The sequence below is a fragment of the Colias philodice genome, chromosome 17, assembly GCF_061535455.1.
Source record: "Colias philodice isolate Cphi_HAF_F1 chromosome 17, ilColPhil1 Martin Lab GWU primary, whole genome shotgun sequence".
Lineage (NCBI taxonomy): Eukaryota > Metazoa > Arthropoda > Insecta > Lepidoptera > Pieridae > Colias > Colias philodice.
Window position 1 is genome coordinate 5,932,543 of NC_143102.1, and position 22,370 is coordinate 5,954,912.

The 22,370-nt window shown below is 30.2% G+C and overlaps 1 protein-coding gene across 2 annotated transcripts in view; it reads left to right on the forward strand.

Annotated features, from left to right (window-relative positions):
- Window positions 1–22,370, forward strand: part of LOC149481125 (synaptotagmin-15-like) — a 68,485-nt gene that overhangs the window by 32,660 nt on the left and 13,455 nt on the right. For both annotated transcript variants that reach the window (XM_089706138.1, XM_089706139.1), the window contains exons 6-8: window positions 18,546–18,634; window positions 19,117–19,241; window positions 20,895–20,988. In XM_089706138.1, the coding sequence (XP_089562264.1) occupies window positions 18,546–18,634; window positions 19,117–19,241; window positions 20,895–20,988 (308 nt within the window). The remainder of the gene's footprint in view (window positions 1–18,545; window positions 18,635–19,116; window positions 19,242–20,894; window positions 20,989–22,370) is intronic.

Consider the following 22,370-nt stretch of genomic DNA (forward strand, 5'->3'; position numbering starts at 1 on the left):
TAAATAATTGTATTTCTGTTATAATTATTATGCTATCAACACTTTTGTATTTAAAAGGTTAAATGATATTATTATTTCGCACGAAAGATCAATTTAAAATCACTTCTCATTTAAAAGTTAAAACAAACGATGAAATGAAATCTTATAACACATTTAGAACAGTTTCAAATGCGATCCTTTCATTATATTTTTATAACGAAATGTTACGTTTTATTTTTGACAAATACACGCTAGTAGTCATTAGTATCATCATCAGCCCATTATGTTTGACCACTACTGGGTCAGGGGATGATATCCTGAGCAATCCACCTAGCAAAGTGCGAGTTGGCAGATGTCACGTCGGTTTCTTCACAATATTTTCCTTCCTCCAATGTATAGCTTTTATATGGCTTATTCATCATCATCGTTTGTATTGCTCATTTGTGTTGCTTATTATTCAAAGCTAATATAACAACAATTAATCTAGAGCTATCAGCATATTATAAAATAATCGCCTCAAAAGTACCACAGACCGACAAACTCTTTATTAAACGGTTAGAGAAGTTTTTATCTCAAACATTAAGCCTTAGCTTGTTACAAATTGTCCAACTGTAACCAACTCAAGATTTGCGTAACGATTGCTAAGCTCGTATATACGTGAAATATAACGTCGAATTTTGGACTCGAAAAGTAGAATATATTTCTCCATTTTTAAAGGTCGTTTGACTAATATTTAATTATATAAGATAAAGTTAAATATAGATTTATAATCATCATACCATAAATTCGCTTCTGTAATAAGAAGTTTCGAAACTTTTTGATTAAGGTTAATATAGACATAGATAAAGTAAAGAAATAATATCTCACAATTTTTTTTCTAATAATGATTTTAAAGTTAAGCTGTATAAAACTAATAAAACGTCTACTTGAAATTCTTAAAAAGTTCTAAAAATTACAAAAAATATGCCACGATTTGAGAGCTTTTGGTTTTGATATTCTCTAGCAGGTACCTCTACCCAACATTGAGGCTAATACAGGTAAAATTTTGTTTATTTACAGCAATGTGCCCAAAATAGCCTTTGACAAGCCCATATGCGTTAGCAAATAAGGAAAAAACAATTCCAAGATTGCATCAAACTTCAAAGTAAGGCGTGAAGGAATTCCACGAATGCTTGTATCAATATGTAAAAATCGATCGACAAACCTTTTCCTTATAGAATAAGCGACATAAGACGCTCTTTATACAATCTAATTTTCTGTGTTCAATCTATTGAGATGTTCCGTCTGGTGTATTTTCGTCGGCGACGTTCAAAAATATATTCACTGAAATAAATCGGAAGGTTATCCGGTGTTTTGTAGAGAAACTGAATTGAATAGAAGTGGAATTTATTTATTTATATACCATATTAAGAGTAATGTTTGTAATCAACTGTTTTTTTTTTAGTTTACTAGTATATTATGTAGGACGTAGGTATACCTGAAGTTAATCAAATCGTTCGACCAAAATGTGTTAACTCTTCTCCTGAACTTGTCGCTATAACGCATGTTAGAAAATAATATGTACATATATTTCACAAAAAAGAATTATATTATACTTTGATTAAATTACGAGAAGATTAAATTTTATCTCAATCTTTTTGACATCATAAATACATAATCTTTATCTTAAGTACTCAATTTCCAAAAGCATAATAAATTATTTATTATTTTATATTTTAGAACACTCTACACCATTTTGCTGTTCAAGCTGTAAATTAAATAAAATATATATACAATATATCTAATATTAGCGTAGAAATGTTTAAACAACCCCGACTTGTTTAAATCTTTCCGTTTTATTCTAGGAAATATTTAAAAAAGCCATCTCTTCCGAGCTTTTATCGCGAACTTTTAATAACGAGCGTTTCGTTGAATCGAGTGCGATGTTCGGGATTTGAAACTCTAAATTCTAAATGAGACAGGAATAAAATTCCTTGAAAGATGCCTTAGGATTTCGTAGAAAATAATACGAAAGAATACCCTTCATCTATCTGAGAGCTATTTTTATTATAAAATCTTACTTACTATAATATACCTACTAGATAATATTAATTCGAATGAAATGTCTACGAATTCGTCAGAAAAAAAAACAGATTTTGTGTCGCGTTACACGTACGACTTTTATTAGCTTAGCAAGAAGTTTTTAAATTCAAGCAATTTTCTTTTTACGATCTTTACGCCTCCTACATATTTTGTACTATTTCTATGTATTTTTATACATTGTTATAGCAAACAACAATAAAGTAGTATGTACGCATTTTACACCACGGGAAAAATCAATATTCAATAGGAATATGTATAAAAAAGAATGAAGAATAGAAGCTTACATACCTATGAGAAAAAAATCTTGTAGTAAGGTGACTTCTACCCTTTATGATTTCTTAGAACATTTTAAACTGATCAATTAATTTACTGAAGTCAAAAATACACCTTTCTAGCTAGAACATTTCGTGCACTCTCATTGGACTGCAAAAAAACATCAACCAACAAAAAAATCTACTGAATTAGTTCAACTGAAAATTTACCAAGTTTTTACAATAAGCCGGGATTAACATTAATGGACCTATCCGACAAAATGAATTCCAGCTAAATGATTTTAATTTTATTTCACTTGCAAAACAAATGGACGTTACCCATTTCTATATTTTTAAACAAAATTCATTGATAAACAAGCTTAACTTGTATAACAATGGAGTTATCAGCGTCGCAGTAATACAATTACTTCGCTTTGTTGTATTGACAAAGAGAAACACCCGTCATTATAACAAGGTCAACTCTATTAGCTGATGTCTATACTGATACTGCAATGTACCTTAAGAAATAAGAATGTAATGAAAAATTGATAAGAAGAAGGTTTATGAACAGTTGGTGCTATGTATTTGCATCCTGATTAAAATTTTCATTAAATTGTTTGTAAAAGCTTCCAAATGTTTTCCATCAGAAAAACATGGATTTTTTTATTTGTACGAGAAACATATTTACGTTGATAAATCAAAATTACATGTTTAAAACTTAAATATACTTATATAGGAAATGTTTAAATGAATTAATACCATTTAAAAGTGTGGGTCGTGAGTTCATTCAATCGACCAATGTTTACGAAATAAATTGTTTAAATAAAGTTAGAAGAGATGTAAATGTTAAGTACGATGTTGGTTGTTTAACATTTGCTAATTCTATTTATACGGTCAGGCTTGTAAATAAGAGGAAAAGGATAGTTGTGGGCGATAAATACATTAATACACACCATTTTGTAACTTATTTCAGAGAAACTTTGATTTTAGTGGCGAAATAAATCAGGAAGAGACTGTCAACATTTTCCTTACTTTCAACGTCGATTGGACGTCAGTGACATAAATCATAAGATTGGATATACTCAAAATCTTTCGCGTTGATATTTGTGTGATTTCAATTCGAAAAAATGAGGTAATCGATAGTGTAGTTAAAATTTTGCATTGTTTGATATCAATCCATACTAATATTATAAATGCGAAAGTAACTCTGTCTGTCTGTCTGTTACTCAATCACGCCTTAACTACTGAACCAATTTGCATGAAATTTGGTATAGAGATATTTTGATACCCGAGAAAGGACATAGGATAGGTTTTATCCCGGAAATCCTACGGGAACGGGTTTTTCTTTGAAAACGTGGGCGAAGCCGCGGGCGGTAAGCTAGTAAGAAATATTAGAAGAAAATGCTTGTATTTATTGCATGCATCGTTAAAAATTGAGTATACTTATACTATTTCCGTAGATTAATTTAATTGAGAATCCTACTTAGTAATATAGCTATTAACTGATAGCACACATAGATAACTAATTCTTTTATCCTTGGATTGAATCAGAGTCCTTAAATCGAAACTAAGATTCAATTAAAGATACATTAAGTTTAACTCTGTCTAGATTGTTGTTATAATTGTATCCATATTTGAAAGGGAAGTTATTACGCCTTCGAATTTGAATACATTTTTATTGAAGGAAAACACAAATATAAAATAAATATACAAGACCATACAAAGTGTGTCTTCGCCTTCCAATCAACTCTTGTCAAACGATTGATTAGGTGATATGTCAAACCAGCATCTTGAAGATTTTCATACTTTGTATGTCAACAAGAAGATAAGGAAACATTTATCCCTTTCACTACTCACATACACAAGTATATAGGATAAACAGTAATCACGTAATGATTCTAAAATAACCACGTATGAAATCTGCCCTTTAACATTTCAATAATTTTACATACCTAGTTGCTGTTCTATACTACAAAGTGTACGATAATGATTTTAATTGCAGTATGGACGATCGCTATGTAAATTCAATAATATGAGTACCTCGGACTTCGGAGATATAATTAAGTTAAAATGTATTTTAAATTAATTTAATCCGATTAAGCAACGTTTATAGATGGACTAGATTTCCTACCGCGGCTTCGCCCGCGTTTTCAAAGAAAAACCCGCATAGTTCCCGTTCCCGTGGGATTTCCGGGATAAAACCTATCCTATGTGTTAATCCAGGTTACCCTCTATATGTGTGCTAAATTTCATTGTAATCGGTTCAGTAGTTTTTACGTGAAAGAGTAACAAACATCCATACATCCATACATCCATACATCCATACAAACTTTCGCCTTTATAATATATATATTAGATTAGATATATTAGATATTAAATGTTGCAAGTACCTATAATTATACATATTTTAAGGCGAACATTATATATATAATATGTTTTAATAAGAACGGTGTACTTACTAATAAATTGAATTTAAAAGCAACGGGGTATCATATTCACACTATACGTAATAAAGTGAAAACCTGAGTCATTGTAAAAATGATGACATTAGAAATAGCACCATGAAAAAAAAAAATATACCAAAATTAATTACCAAGCCGCAATAAAAAATATTAAGTACATTTACACCAATAATTAGCAAGCCACTACAAACAAAAAAGAAACATTGAAATAAAAACTTTCACATCGTGAACTTGAGTCACAATGAATTTTCCGAAATCAAGCCACTTGGGTATTCTTTACAAATGTACCTCGCCTCTATGAAATATCAAATATCAAATCTATTTTATAGTTGTAGGTACTCTTGGATGCGAAGTTAAATGACCGTGTCGCACCCTTTAGTTTACGCCCATGTTTAATTTAACGGTCACTTACTATAAAACTATCCATTAATTTGAAGAGGATTCGAGGACTAATATTTCCTCTTTATTGTGTGAAACTTGTACCATATAGCTTATGTAAATAAATTAAAATAGGGTAAATGTTTGTTTGGTGCATTAAATATTGCGGATTTTTGTATGAATAATCAAATGCTTCTAAAAAACTTTTATAATTTAAATTGAAGTTACCTATATAAAAAACTGCATATTACAATTATTATTTCACAGAATTAACATGATATTATAAACAACATGTTATTAACTCAAACAACTCAATGAGGTACAGAATACCCAACGTAAATTGCTTCGCATTTTCCTTAAGGTTTTTTTTGTAGGTATTTGTCATATCTACCCTCTTTCAGCATTAATACCAAGATTATACATATCCATAAAACATTCTAAGAATTATAAAGGCTTATTTACATTTGAAATTAATTACTTTCTGACCTCTATTGTAACATTTAAAACTGTTTTTATATTATCAGTGTAATTAATCTCATATATGTAAATTTAATTAAGATACCTATTCATTACACTCACTTGTGTAAAACTAAATGAAATTATTTATGTTAAAAAATTCATGATAATAATATACAAATAGGACTTGAAAATTATTTTTATAAGTCTTTTGAATTTGATTTATTTTTTTTTTGAAAAGAGAAGACCGGTTGATTTTATAGTGTAACGAAAAAATATTACTCAGTAAATATCCTTGGGTGGAATGAACTGTGAAAATTCAATCTTAAAATCGAATAAACATTATCATAAATTTAATTACTCTGTAATTCAAACTCTTAATAATTTACCACCAACGTAACGCGAAGGTTTAATATTAATTAATTTAATATAATAACGCAGAAATAACCGACGGTACTTAGTAAAAATTGTGGTAAAATAGTATTTAAGGTAACAGACTCATTACTAACATAATGTTCCGTATTTTATTAAGTAGATTTTTCTATATCCAGGTTTGTATAATGTATTTTAACTTACGATACAACTGAATTTTACTAATTTATGCACTTACTTGATCGAAAAATCGATGTCCTAGTAAAGTTTCTGCCACTTACAAAGGTCACATCTAGACGCTGATCTATCAATCGTTTAGTCAGGACGAAATAGGGAGTCCCAAGGGATAAAACGAGTGGAATTACACGTGAACCTTCGCTATTTATATGTACTACCACAGATACTATAATACTATCACCACTAAATACTTTATGACGTCATTGCTTGCTGAAATGTTAACATATAAATATTACGTCTGTTGTTTACATTTTTTTTTCCTAAGGCGCCCGCCATCACATGGTGTTCGCGCCACCTCTGGAATATTGTCCAGAGACATTATTTACCTTTTTTTTATTTATTTACAAAAACACAATCTACTGCTACATAATAAATTAAAACTAAAATTATTTAACTACATTATGATTCATTAAAATACAAATTTAAAAATATCAAATAAAATATTATACTTACAGATGTTAAAATACTGGGTAAAATAAATACAATAAAAATAGACGGCACAAAAATTCAAACTATCCCAAATATCACAGAATCAAACGCCATTGTTTCGTTTATTAACTACTTCAACAATATACTTACAATATTTTAAGTTACTGTTGTTTACATAACCTAATGTTATGTAAACAACAGTAGTTAACAGTTTGAGTTTGAGTTTGAGTTTGAGTTTGAGTTTAATACAGAAAATATTTTTGGAACCTCTTAAAATCTGGATGCTGCGTATATTATGTATACAGTTATCGTTCCTTAGGGATAAGTCTCTGCAGATAATCCGATGTTTATTTACGTTCGTTTATTTATTTTTATTCCGGGAACAGGCCGACGTTATTTAAACACGTTGGTCAACACAATTGAAATTCAGTCCATTCTGTAAGGTTAATATTATTTTAAATCGCTATTTAAATCGTAATAAAGAGTAAGACTTGAGGCGGTTTTCCTTTTTAAACAATGCCTAAATTAGATTGAATGAGACTTTAATATTTGTTATAAATAATAATTTAATTTTTTTACTTAGCACTTGGAAAACTAAATAATGTTTTACAAGATTTTCATTTGGATACTATTTTATTAAAATGAGGTTAGTAAAAAAATGTATATTTCCAAATGCAATAAGAACAACTTAAAATAATTTTATAACAGAGTACAGATAAAAATATTATGTAGGTACTTTAAATAACGCAGTAATTATTATCGAACCTTTGCTTAAACGACTCAGTTTTTACCACAATTGATTTTATAAGAGAATATATTAATAAACATAATTGTAATTTTTTTTTTATGACGCTTATTAAAATTTTATATTTGAATGCAATCCGTAATTATCGGACAAATTGACAAATAGTCTGTATATTATTAATGAATGATGATGGTAATATTGGTAATTGGTGAATTACGAACTTGTTATCATTAAATGAGCATTATTTATACTATAATGTTCACATTTATAACCAGTGAAAATAAAATATTAGGTATGAATAATTATTTTGAAACTAGCTGTGCCCCGCGGTTTTACCCGCAGTGCTTCGCTCTTGTGGGTCTTAGCGTGATGATAATATAATGTAGATAAATGGGCTATCTTACACCGAAATAATTTTTCAAATCGGACGCGTAGTTCATGAGATGAGCGCGTCCAAACAAACAAACTCTTCAGCTTTATAATATTATAGTATAGATTTCAAGTAGAATTAAAATAAGCTTAAACCTAGAGATACACACGCATTGCTTTTGTTTGCCTCAAGGGAACAAGATACTGTAAGGTCTTGTTATACAGCAATGCACTGCGGCTTACTATTTTTATAAACTATGCAGTCGTCCAAGAAGTTTATTGTTAGATAGTACCATCTCATGAAAAATGTAAGCATTCGCATTACCGGGTTGTATAGGAAAACTCTAGAGGGTAAATTTAAACTTGCTTGTGCTTTATCTTAATGGTCCGGGAGCCAGCAGCAGATTTTATGACCAAGTTCCTCTCAAGCGGTAATTAGTAAAATGCATCAAAGTATAGTATTATGAAGCCTCGTGAACGTCAGCTGGAGCTCGGTTGGGGGGAAGAGCGGTTGTAGCCTCCCGTATCAGCTGACGGTTTTTCCACCAAGATACAGCCAGCTGACATATATATTTATCCACAGTTACATATAAGCTATCATCAGGTAAATTTTTGTTTGAGAGGAAATAACGGAAAATAAATTTTTCTTTAAATTTAACTTTCATGTTCGAGACACCAGCTGACGTATAATACACCATGTTGTAACCAGCTGACTATTTTTTTTCGTTGAGATATTGGGTTAGCTACAATTTGACAAATTTTTAGCTGAGAGGAAATGAATGAATGAATGTATTTTTTTTCCTACGTGCGTGGGAGGCTACAACCGCTCACCCCCCCAACCGAGCGCCAGCTGACGTTCACGAGGCTTTATAATACTATACTCTGAGGCGTCTGACGAATTATCTCTTGAGAGGAAATCATTAACCAAATTTGCACCTGGCTCCCTAACCAAGTGACCTTTCAACTATTTAAGTGGCGAATGCCAGAACGAGATACATTAAGAGGGTTATAGTTACCGTTTTTGGATAGTCTCTCTAAAAGCACTTCAATTTGTGTTTACGTTTTTCACTTTTGAACTTAAGTATGTGTATTGCACTTAAAAATTATAAAATAAACACTAGCACTGATTTCGTGACGTTACTAACTACTACTCGACCAAGCCAACTAGACGCTCGGGTGGAATGCGGCCTCCCCGCCCGCTTACCGCCTCAGGTACCGCGTTCGCCTTAGTACGGTTCGCAGCATCGACGCATTCGTACGTTTCGCATCGCTAGTTATTTCTGTACTTTTTATTATTAATCGTTAAAGCTTGTTGTTGACTGTTAAGTTTTTCGTTGTTATTTGTTTAAGTTTTTACTGTGTTGTTATTCATAGACAGCCCTCGAAATGGGGAAAAATAAGACTATTCATAGCGGAGAGCGAACAGTGATATTATTAATATTTTTTTTTTTGCTATCTGTACCCGAGACATGGGCGGGTGACGTCACAGTTGAAAAGGGTCTAGTTGGCTTGGTCGAGTAGTAGTTCTCGACGTTTCGAATACTTTTTTGTTTGACGGTAGTTCAAATTGTTTCATATAACTACCTCCGTATTTTTTATGAGTCGTGAGTGTTGCACTTTTACCATTAAAGGATTTTCTTCGTGAAAAGGAAAATTTTCCACAGCAAGATCGTTAAAATATATATTTAAAAGATCATTATTTATGGTATTTTAATACGCCTTTATTCATTATATTTAAATATTGAATAAAGATGAGAAAGTAAAAAAATAAAGAAAACTATAAGGACGTACCTAAATCAATACAACTAAGAAATATCTCTGTCTGATGACCACAAAAGTCCCTTCTAACAATGTTCTCGTACTTATTTTATCTTTTGTTGTAGCTTTTATTTATTATTCTGTCTTCTGACAGAAATGACTCGATGGTTTTTTTACGGTACGTGCGGATATAGACATATATGTAGTTAGTGCACGTAGCGTTTTATAATATTGAAAATATGAAGCCTTAGTAACTTGCCTGATTAAAATTGTAATAAAATTATAATTTTGTTAAAATATATTCGTAATAATGTCGAGTACTAGACGCTAATCTGACTAAACACGTCACATTAGCACGTGACGTAAATTCTAGTGTCCTTCCCAAAAATACTTCCACAAACATGAACAATTTCAACATCGTAAATAACTTTTTCATGTCGTCTCGTAAGTAGCTAATAAATACGCAATAAAATATAATTTTTTTCGTTTAAAGTTATTTAAGTACAAGGTTTTAGAAAATCGCTATACCGATAAATAAAATTTATTATTTCAAGTCTGGCGCTAAAAATTCATTTACACAAATTTTATGGTCCAAAACGAGCTGAAATATTTATTGGGAAATAAAAGTTTACGATTATAACACATAGCCATGAATATTGAATACAAGTTTATAGTACATGATCTATTTACGATTCTTTGACTAGATTAACACTGAGGTTTTGGACACCAGATTGTGTGGTTCTTCATCTAGAAAATTATTATGTGATAATAGTAATTTTTCTATTGGAATTTCTGTAGGTACAGAAAACTATCAGCTGCTTAAGACTAATGTGTGTTGTGTAAATAAATATTTTAATGTATTCATACTAATTTGTTTATCGATAAAAATGTAAGCGTACTTTTATGTCTCTCAAAGGAGAATTTTCATAATACGAAAATAGATACACAAAGCAAATGAATTTAAATTAATAATCCAAACAATAAACCAATTTCTCGTTTCGCTAAATGTTGAATCATTTCAAATATAAACAGGATTAATTATAAGGCTTTCTTCTGCGTTAATTGAAATTTAATAAAGTGTAGGTACTTACAAGATTACACTTGATACAAGAGATTTGGAAAAAATATGAAATATTATAGTATATTTTTATAGGTTAACATCACTACGAATATTGCAAATATATTTTAAAGTTATCGCTTACCTATTAATTTCATCACACAAGAACTTTAATTAGAAAAACTATAATTCGAGCCACTGTCGAATGACACACAGGATGTTTAATGAAACAAAACTTTTGGCTGAAAAACTACGGCGTTGTGTGAATGTACAAATTAGACCCAAACTTTATATGTGAAAAGTTAACATTGAATTCACATTGTTTCAGCGTTTACTTTTGTTTTGCTCTTTGATTAGTTGAATGTTTGTTTTCGTAATAAATTAACTCATTTGGAGTCCTGTTTCTGAATACATTGCAATTATTGTATTCACGTAAATATATATATTAATAATTGATGATATCACAGTAGGACTCGGAATTACGTGATAAATATAATGAATAAATCGCGTTAAATAACCATTAAAAAGAATTTAAGTGATTTTGTCTAAATACCGACTCGCATAAAATTAGGCAAGAAAAAATATCCTACTAATTAAGTATTCTTTTTGAGATAAAATAAAATAAGTATTTTATGTTTATTAGAATCAAAGAACGTCTTTAAAATCTCGTTAAATAATAATTAATGCTTTTTATTCTATTATGCTATAAAAGTTATTGCTGTAAAAATATGAATGAATCTCGCTAATATGAGTTTTCTCTCATAGGTAATATTTAAATAAAATTATAAAAGCCTGTAAATAATAAGAAATTACTACGCCTTATAATATTATAATATAGCTGCTCGTCTGTGCGTGTGTGTCCAGAGAGATTAACGCAGAATAAAAGTTTTTTCACGCTGTCTCTGTCCGTATGCATGCTTAAATCTTTAAAAGTACACAATCGATTTTGATGCGGTTTTTATAGATTTTTATAGACTTATTAAACACGAAGTTTAGTATACAATTTGTTAATTGTTAGACAACGCGTGCGAAACTACGGATGGAAAACTAGTATAAAGTACAAACAACGTTCTTGATGCACCAGTGATACAGTATATTACCTAACCGTATACACGAGTATGTATAATATTCACATGGATCACTTAGTTGCCATCGCATATGACTGGCTACAGCTAAATGTATAACAAACGAGTTGTTTGTCAAAGGGATCATGCTGTCGTGTTCATGAAGCGGCTAATTACACTACTATATTGCACAATGGGTGTGGAATTTACATATTGTAAACGAGATAATTTATTTGAGCTTGGTGTTTTGATAAAGAAATGATCTGAATGTTAATGAAATACATTACAGCTTTTAAATATAGTGGAGCTATGTTTTTTAGAGTATGGCTAGAGTAGTAGAGCTATATATACTATATCATTCTCATTCTAGAGATTTAAATATTTTCTATATATCTTCACATGTGTTGAATAAATGCTCTAGAAGTCTAGTTTTCTTTGAGAAGGTCCGTAGCATAGCGGAATCAAGTTACCAGGATGTCGTTCTTAATTCATCTTGATTTTAAGAGTTACTTAGATAATACTTATATAAAAATATCTAAAATTATGTTGCTTTTTTGTGAAAAAAATTACACTGAAGTGCTAAATAAATAAAATTTTATATTTTGATACCTATAAGTAGCTGCTATATTTTATCTATCAGAAAATCCTTAAGGACGACATAATCCTTCCATTGACAGAAAGGAAGGATTTCACCGCAATCCTTAGAAGGTTCCAGAAAGTGTATTTATTATATAGATTTCTTCATTTTATCTCTTTAAATCTTAGAAAAAAATGTGTGCGTGTACTAGAGTACACACGTAAGAAGTGAAACTTCTTTATGACCTTATTTTTCAAAAAATAATTGACTATATGCAACTTTACAGAAATACGTCAATCACGCGTGGTAGGGATAAAAACAAGATGGCGCGTAACGAAAAAATGTTACACAAAATTTTTTTCCAACCCCGATAAAGAAGTTTCACTTCAAAAATGGAATATTTTATATCAATATTACAGCAGACGTCTTTATCGCTGCACTTTATAAAATGTATTATGAATTATGTATTATGCATCTATATTTTCATTATTTGGCTTTTTTAGTGAAATCAAGCGAAGTTTTCAATAAATACATATAAAGCGCCAGTTCACTACCACTTTAGAAAATAAACATTTAAGATAATCACAGATAATATAATATTACTTAACTAATGGTAAGATAGATAAATAAACTGGTTCTTTTATTTCTTAAAAAATAATAGATTGATTGACATTTTGAAATACTGATAAAAAAAGATTAAAGTATCCCCATTGTAATAAGTTTAGACTAAAACTCTGATTCTAAGCACCTAATCTTTTTCATATTTAATAATATAGCTATGACACATAATTTCGGGTTTATGGTCATACAGATGAAGCTTTTACAATTGCATCGTTATAATGAAATATAATAAACAGAATATAGTTTTTCCACAAACATCATAGAATAAAGTACCTATCTTTTTCATTTAAAAATAACAAAATTATGTTATAACATAAAAAGAGAGAGAGCCTTGATTACAATTATTAGCTTTAGTCACGAACCAGCTTAGATAAATGCAATTTTACGTGACATCTGCCGAGTTTGGAACGACTTAGAATTTAATTTCATACAAGTGTAACTGAATTTTCTACTTACAAACAAAAGTCGAGTCGCGTCTAGGATATTTCTTACGGTGCATTTACACATTCGTATTAGCTATCCGCCTCGTCAATCAACGAAAAATTCGTATACAAGTGTTAACGTTACCATAACTACGTTTACCATAGCATGGTTTCATAGCATTGAAATATATTCGATTTCCCTTTGATTACCTCCAAAGAATCGCTCTTAAGACGAATACGCGAATTGAAATGCGAATATCGAGTGCACTGTTTACATACTATGCGTGTTCGCTATTCGCTTCGCTATTCGCACGAAAGTGTAAACGCAGCATACATTTTCTGATTTTATCCTTAACATGAATTTCCATCTTAATAACCGGCTCTCCAAATAGACACTGTTACAAGTTACAGCCATTAACCACATAACAAGACAAGTTCGTGTGAACTAGTTTGAACATCACATCGTAGATGTTAGCTATCTTGAAGTTATGAAATTGCATATGCTTGATGAACAGACTAAATTAGGTATGTTGCATATATTATGTAACAAGTCTATAGTTTATACTTTGAATAAATAATGTAAAAGTCATTCCATTTTATCTCACTTGCGTCTGTCACGATTTTCTTTCTATGGGCACGCGCGCAATTAATTTTCCGTATATAATAAAATTCAGAAGATAAATTCCGATCTATAATAGTAATCATTGTATTAAATTTCTATTAAATAACACACTTAAGCACTCAGTACCGATAGTTGTTCTAGCTTCTATCAATTTGCATAGTCATCACCTTCAATAATTAATGTACATAATATATTATGCTCCTATATTATCTTCGCCTTTGTACTAGTACGTAGTAGATAATCCTATTCTGTATAATCCTATATATTTGTAAAATCCCTATATCATTATTGATGTGAATAATGTTTGTTACTCTTTCATTTATAGATGAAATGGAATGGCTTTTCTTGTCTTTATTCTAAACTAGCGACCCGCCCCGGCTTCGCACGGGTGCAATGCTGATACTAAATACACTACAGAAAAATTGTGAACGTTGTATAGGTATAAAAATATAGCGGCCCGCTCCGGCCTCCGGCATCGCACGGGTATAAAATACATAGCCGGGCGGCCGCAAACGCTACGTCCTGCAATTTTTAAATCTGTAATATCTTCGAAAATATTCACTTAAATCATACGGTGTAAAGGGCCATATAGATCTATATTAAATGAACAATGTATCCATGGTATTTAATTGGTTAAGGATTAATGCTGTATTGGTTAAAATCGCTTCGAAAATTAGCCATTATTTGTCGTAAAAAGTAAATGACAAAAAAAAGTTATTGTGGGTTATCCATATGAGATAGACATATGCCATCGCGGACTTTTCTGTAGACCTTTTCAATGTGTACAATACTTAGTACATTATTTTGATAAAACTCGTAGGGTTCAGCCTGCGTTTGCAATGTAAGCGGAAGAAATGTAATTATTTACGACATCACATTAGAAACCTCAAAAATAACAGTACTTCTCCACTATTTAATGGATTTTATTATACATATAAACCTTCCTCTTGAATCACTCTATCTATTAAAAAAAACCGCATCAAAATCCGTTGCGTAGTTTCAAAGATCTAAGCGTACAAAGGGACATAGGGACATAGGGAAATAGGGACAGAGAATGCGACTTTGTTTTATACTATGTAGTGATTATTTGTCGTAAAAAGTAAATGACAAAAAAAAGTTATTGTGGGTTATCCATATGAGATAGACATATGCCATCGCGGACTTTTCTGTAGACCTTTTCAATGTGTACAATACTTAGTACATTATTTTGATAAAACTCGTAGGGTTCAGCCTGCGTTTGCAATGTAAGCGGAAGAAATGTAATTATTTACGACATCACATTAGAAACCTCAAAAATAACAGTACTTCTCCACTATTTAATGGATTTTATTATACATATAAACCTTCCTCTTGAATCACTCTATCTATTAAAAAAAACCGCATCAAAATCCGTTGCGTAGTTTCAAAGATCTAAGCGTACAAAGGGACATAGGGACATAGGGAAATAGGGACAGAGAATGCGACTTTGTTTTATACTATGTAGTGATAGTGATACTTTCCTTGCATATTATCAAGGTAACTTTTTATCACTATGTAATATGTATTTTCTGCAAACTACATAGTCTCTCGTGAAACATGAATATTAGGTAAAAACTTATATGGTTGCAAATGAACGGGTTAAATTACCTCTATCAATATTCTTAAGTAACTCTGGCTAGACAGAATTAATTTCTTAAGAAAATATACAGTATGGATGTAATGAGACCCTCTCAGTTCTATTAAATGCACATACACCTGTGTCAAATGCACTTTCTTAAAACTTTGTAATCTTGTCTCGCCGTCTGTATGTATCACAATCATAACAAAGGTTTAAATAAGAAGATAAGGTGTATTTTTAGTTAATTAAATTCAACGATTTTATTGATAAGATTAGCTCAAAATATTTTAATTTATGATACTTACCTACTCAATATTCATTGCTCTCACTAAGTTTGATTAAATCAAAACTAAAATATATCGGATACATATGTTTATACTCCTAATAACTTTACAATATAACATTACCATTGGACAAGAAAAAAAAATGTTTTTTTCATTTTCTAATTAGAATAAAACTAAATCCAGTCGAGAATATTTTTGTAGCTCAATATTTTAACAGGTGATGTATTGTACATTCAAAAATAAAATAATTTAAATTAAATGCTGGTTATGATACGAAGAACTAAGAAGCAATTACATATTAAATATCTTTAACAGGAGGAATTGCTTCATATTTTCGTTTCGCTAATTGATGCGATCCGTGCATAAGGTTACTAAAATGATTTACTGCAACACTGCTTTAAATTTCTGGTGTATTTCAAGTATTTCTACGTACAGATACAAGGAGCACATAATATATAGAATCCAAGGAATATTTTAATAAAATTATGGTCATGTATAAAATAATATACTTACAATTTAAAATTTAAAATATAAAATATCCAATACGATTTCCTATTTTATGACTTCACATAGACGCCACTTCGCTGAAATAATATAAATATTTTTTAAAACTATAACATAAACTAATTTGATCATTGTTAATTCATAGTTTGATATGAAACTTAGTATTAGAATATAATTAAATTAAAACAAGAATTATAAATTCAAAGCTTTACTTACACAGAAAACATCCGCAGTAATATTATTATTGCGTTATAATCGATTTTATTCAGTAAAATAACTTGGAGTGATAATTTAACTTTGAAATAGAATTTTAACTAACTTCCGATTAATTGCCGTATTATAGTACTCTTTGCGATTAATCGTTCACGCTGAAAATGGCTTCGTATTTTTTTTTAACTGACAAGTTATAACGAAATGCAGGTATGTGTCATTTATTTCCATAAAAAGTATTTTTTTTATTGTCTATTTTTCTTAAAACAAAAAATTATTGTCTATGGTACCTAGTAACAAAGAATATAATGATTCAAAAAGTACTAAACATAAAAATGTTTTTTATACAAATTTTATATAGACTGCCAATTTAAAAATAAAGTTTAGTTTTACAGCATTCCAAATTCAAATTCAATCGTACCTAATTGATTAATTAATATTGTTGGCAACATCGTTATAGTTGTCTTTATTTAATCTGTGTGTTATAAAAAAATGTATCAATGTATTTTCATCTGTGGTTTTTAGGGCTTGGCGCGAAACGTTTGTGTTTTGTTTTTTTTTTTCTTTTTTGTTTCTCGTGATTTTAATTAGGTACTGAAGCAGGTAATTGTTTTTAATTAATTTGTTATTTAAGTCTTATGAGTATGAATTAATATTGTTATTTTGTGTGTGTGTTTTTTAAGTATGTGTGTGGATTGTAAGTACTCACAATATTTTGTTTCCACGTATAACCACATTAGTATAATATAATAGTATAATATAATAGTATAATATTTTCAAATACTTACGTGCGTGTGTAATATTTAATAACTATTCTTTTTTCTTTATGCGTTGTGTGTACGACGGGACCTGAAAAATAATACAATGTCGTCTCAAAATAATTATCAATTCAAACATATTGTCAAATTAAAAGTTAGAAGGTAATTGAAGCTTCAATATTTTAATATTTGTTTGGCTTCAAATTTATTCAAACAACTCGATAAATATTAATGGCGATTGGCGACATCGTTTTAACTTTCCGTCAAATTCCTTTTGTTCAGTTTATCGTAAATTTTCATAAACAGGTAAATATTAAATTTATAACAATCGTTCGAATGACTGACTGAATTACAAACATTGATTACCTAGTAGGCTAGTTGTTCGCTCCGGCTCCACTTAGATTTAATTGTCCGGTTTTCAATTTTATAAAGAGTTTTCTCTACATTAGAAGCTTCCTTAAACTCAACATACATAATATAAAAAAAATGGAATTCGTCAAATTAAAAAATAAATGGGGCCATTCAGAAAAATAAATGGATAGTTGAGAAGAATGTACATAATTATGTAAATAGTAGAGATATAACACAATAGAATTGTAATTATAATTTCCTATATAGGTAGGTAGTCTATGACATTTCTTTTTATATTTTTAGCCTAACTAAGAGGGTAGAATTAAGATTAAGTAATTTACAAAAAATAACTTATTTTTTATTTCAGTTATTTAAAGTTGGTAGTGTGGATATTTTCAACTAAGATAAATATATATATATATATATATATATATATATATATATATATATATATATATATATATATATATATATATATATATATATGTTATATCTAGGCTAGTATAGACTGTATTATATTATCTGTGACAAAGGTAGGTTACAGTTCCGTAACGAGCGTCAATTTGTAAAACTATATCCGAAACTAATCCATTACTTAAGAAGAAGTTAGTTTACTTCAGTAATAGACTAATGGATTTTTAACAGCTTTACCTAATACATAACATCTTAACAGTTGCTTCAGTTATATGATTTTTGAATAAAATCGTTACAAGTTACACGTAAAGATAGCAGACAATTTGTGGTTACAACAATTTACTCATTTAATAAAATATTTATTTAAAGTAACAGAAAAAAAGGCTATATAAAAATAAGCTATATAGAACATTTGAACCTATAATTAAGTTACCTACTTATTATCAAAAAGAAAACCTCCAGTTTAGTTTCTCTAGCATACTTTGTTTCAAATTTTTTATCTTCCATATATTAAGCATAATGTTTTGATAGTGTTATATTTCTCAGCGAACACAACAGAGATCGGCGTGTTGGACCCAGCGCTGTACAAAGCGGACTGCCATGTGGAGGATTATTTATGGCCTGAGGGTCACGTGGTAAGTTTTTTATTATATGATATTATAAGCTGCATTTTCATACCGTAAGCCTGGGGTTCTTTAGAAAATGATAAATTTCGTGTACAATTTTTATGAAGTTGTTGGAGTTTTTTGCAGATTAAAATGTAATTTATTGTTAGAGATAATAGAGAATGTTTTCCTGCAATTCTTTTTTTTAGAATATAGTGTTCTTACTTAAATTTTATATGAAATAAGTATAATGAAATGTTTTTGAAATATAGAGATTCCATTTTATTTCACAATAACGAAATAGTTTGCATGCAATTTTTGTACGTAAAGTCTAATTGAAAGTCAAAGGTAAATTCTTCCCACTTAAAAACACAGAAGTATGATTATGAAATAACAACATAAGATTAATCTAGTACCTACTTATCTAAACAATAAATTTCACCAAATATAAACTTTAAAATAACCTTCAACAGCAAACAACCCATATAAATTAGTTAATTACATTTGCTCAGGGACGAATATGGTTCACCCTGAAATACGAGTCTGAAACTGAAAGGCTGCAAATCCACATTATAAAGGTTAAGCACTTGCCGTCTCGTACACCGGCGTTGGCGAATGCCTGTGATCCTTATATAAGGTAATTAATTATATATAAGGTTATTATCATTATGTATATTAAATTTACAGTAAGAGATAGTTTTAACCTTTGGATATCTTCCTCTTTTGTCATGCACATCTGGAACCCGATAAAGATATATTCTGACTTCAAAGATGTTCTGTAGAGCTTTTCTGTTAATAAGAGACAAACAAAAAGTGTTAAATAGGCTTTTTATACACTTGCTTTATCAGCAAGTCGTTAAACTGGTCCTATAATAAAGGTGTTTGTGTAAAGAAAATAAATATTAAGAGAAATGAAAAATAACTTTTAACTTGGGTAAATATAAACTAAATCATTGTATTTCCGTGCTCTGTGAACACGTATTTCATATCCAAAGTGACGTCATTATAATATGTCGAATTACAGCTACGCTAGTCTCTGCTGATAGCCATATTATGGGAGCTTTAATACTGTCATGTCGGTCTAAATACGCGAACGATGATATTCAATTCATATTACCGTGAATGGCAATTTTGTTATACCGATGACATATTTACAATTGATAATGTCAAATTGTTTCATAATTGATTCCTAGTATTATCGATATAAATAACAACAAAGGTCTACGAAAAATCGTTAACGTCCTGAAATAGGTGTAATGGTAAAGTATATTTTATAGCAGAACCATTGTTTGAATATTTCCTTGAAATTTATAACTGTAATGTATCACATGAAATACATACATTGTTTATGTTCAAAAATAAATATAGATTATATTTCACAACGGTACAATTGAGTTTGTCCAGTTACTACCTATTAGTTACTTTGTAAAATACCAATTTAAATATACTATTCAAATTAAAATATAATTGAGTCTAGGAATTCTAAGAAGACGGTATAATTAATATAGAAGCAATTCACAGTCGTTATTATATGAATAATTCTAAAGTATGCACTTCTATCAAAAGCGTAAGGAATAGGAAATTACATCCGTCACCTCGAGCTTATCTTTCGAGAAATTCTCAAAGGACTGGATTCTCATGGCTAAGCATCTAGATTGAAATACTTAGCTCCAGCGAACTGAGATAATAGCAATAGTGGTATACTGTAATTGGGTAAATAAACACAGATGTTTAAGGGAATTAAACAAATGATCTCAAAGGAATTTTACCCGTGAAATTACACAGAAACCTCTGGTTATTAGGGTAATTATATTCCTGTTTGTTCGTTATGACCGTGACGGTCCGTGCATTTTGTATTGTTATCACACGAAGCTTTATGCCGGGCTATAATTTACTTCCGTAGTAAAAAATGTAAAAGTAGCTTACCTTTGAAATTAGTCCTCATAGCAAAATATTTTAAAGTGAAAGTGTGGAAACGAATAAACAGAATAGCAGATTTTCACAGCACGTATGTAGGTATTTTAGAATTGTAGGTATCTACTATATCTAGTATTTTTTTTAATTAATTTTTAATTAGACATAAATTACACTTGTATAATTTACATACTCTGTAGAGTAAGACGTTCCGCTAATAATTAAAATTAAGAACTTATCACTTGCAAAAGCTTACACACTTAAAACCCAGCTTCAACGTAATGAGTTGAACTTCCCAATTCAAAGTTCTTCCAAGACTTATTCTTGTTAGTTCTGAATATGCATGAGCATAGGATTTAAAGAAGTATTTCCATAGGATCCAGTTGATGCCCGACGAGAGACGGGTGCTGCAAACTAAACAAAAGAAAAAGACTTGCAATCCCTTCTTTGACGAGACTTTCGTGTATCAGGTAAGTTTTTTACTTTAACTATGTACCGTTGTTTCAAATTCAAATGTAAGGGGCAAAAGTTGTTGTTTCATTTTTAAATGTTAGCAACAAAAGAACGTATTCATATAAACATCTAAACAAAGAACAATTTTCCGTTTCTCTCTGTTTATGTTTTTAAATTATTTTTGTACTTTTTCCACAATTTATATATTGTACCTTCCTATAGGTGAATTTACTCAGTTTAAAAACGCTATATTTTTCAATTCACCAAGGGTTATACCAAAATATAGAGCCAAGCATATCGATAGAAACTTTAAGATTTGGTTGACCAATTGACGCACTAAAAATAACATACAGTAATAATATTTCCATCGATTAATCAATTCCACTTCTGAAAGTAGGTCTGCGAAATGTATGAAATAACATATTCTATCAACAAAGGAAACCCATGTCAATGTATGAGATTTTTATGTGCTCTTCCCGCCGACAAATCTTTTAGTGCGTCATTCACTTCATTTCCTTTTGTGCACTGTAGACCTCAAGCTCCATAAACCTTACCTTTACTTCTTTTTTATAGAGCAACTTTAACGCCTTTATTTAGAAGATTTTTTTTTTTTTTTTTTAAATCTCCTCTAAACCTGCAATCTGCCTTATTAAGCATTAAGCTGGTGGTTAAAAGTTTTAATGTTGGCATGCATGGCAAACGCCCAGTGGCGTCTCCATATAATATTTTCTATGATCATGGTGAGTCTGATTCTACGGTTGAAGGAGGTCTTGTGGAGCTCTCCGTTTTATGCGCTTAAAAGTGCGAGTGGGCTCCATCATGTTCCAGACAAGTATGTTGGGGTGATTTTTTATACGGCTTTTATATGTCTTAAGTTTCTTGAGAATTTCCTCTTTAACAGTTGGAATAAACAAGTCACGGTGAAGATGACAATTGCTAATGAACCACGGAGCTCGAGATATTATACGAAGTATTTTTGACTGGAAACGTTGTATAATTTCCAGATTAGAGTGAGCTGCAGTACCCCAAAGTTCAACTCCATATGACCAAATTGGTTTGAGGATAGACTTGTACAAAAGAAGTTTGTTGTTCAGTGAAAGGCCAGAGTTACGCGCCAAGAGCCAGTACAATTTGCGAAACTGTACACTAAGAGCTTTCCTTTTTGTGAATATATGTTTCTTCCATGTAAGACGTCTGTCCAAGTATATACCCAAGTAACGCACATCTTCTGACTGGGGAATTGTTATTCCGTTAAGTTGAACGGGTGGACAAGTATCGCGTCTGAGGGTAAATGTCACTTGCACCGACTTCGTTTCGTTGGCTTTTATTCTCCAGTCTTTCAGCCACACTGAGACATCATTTAAGCTTTGCTGTAACATTTTCGAGGCAGATACAGGAT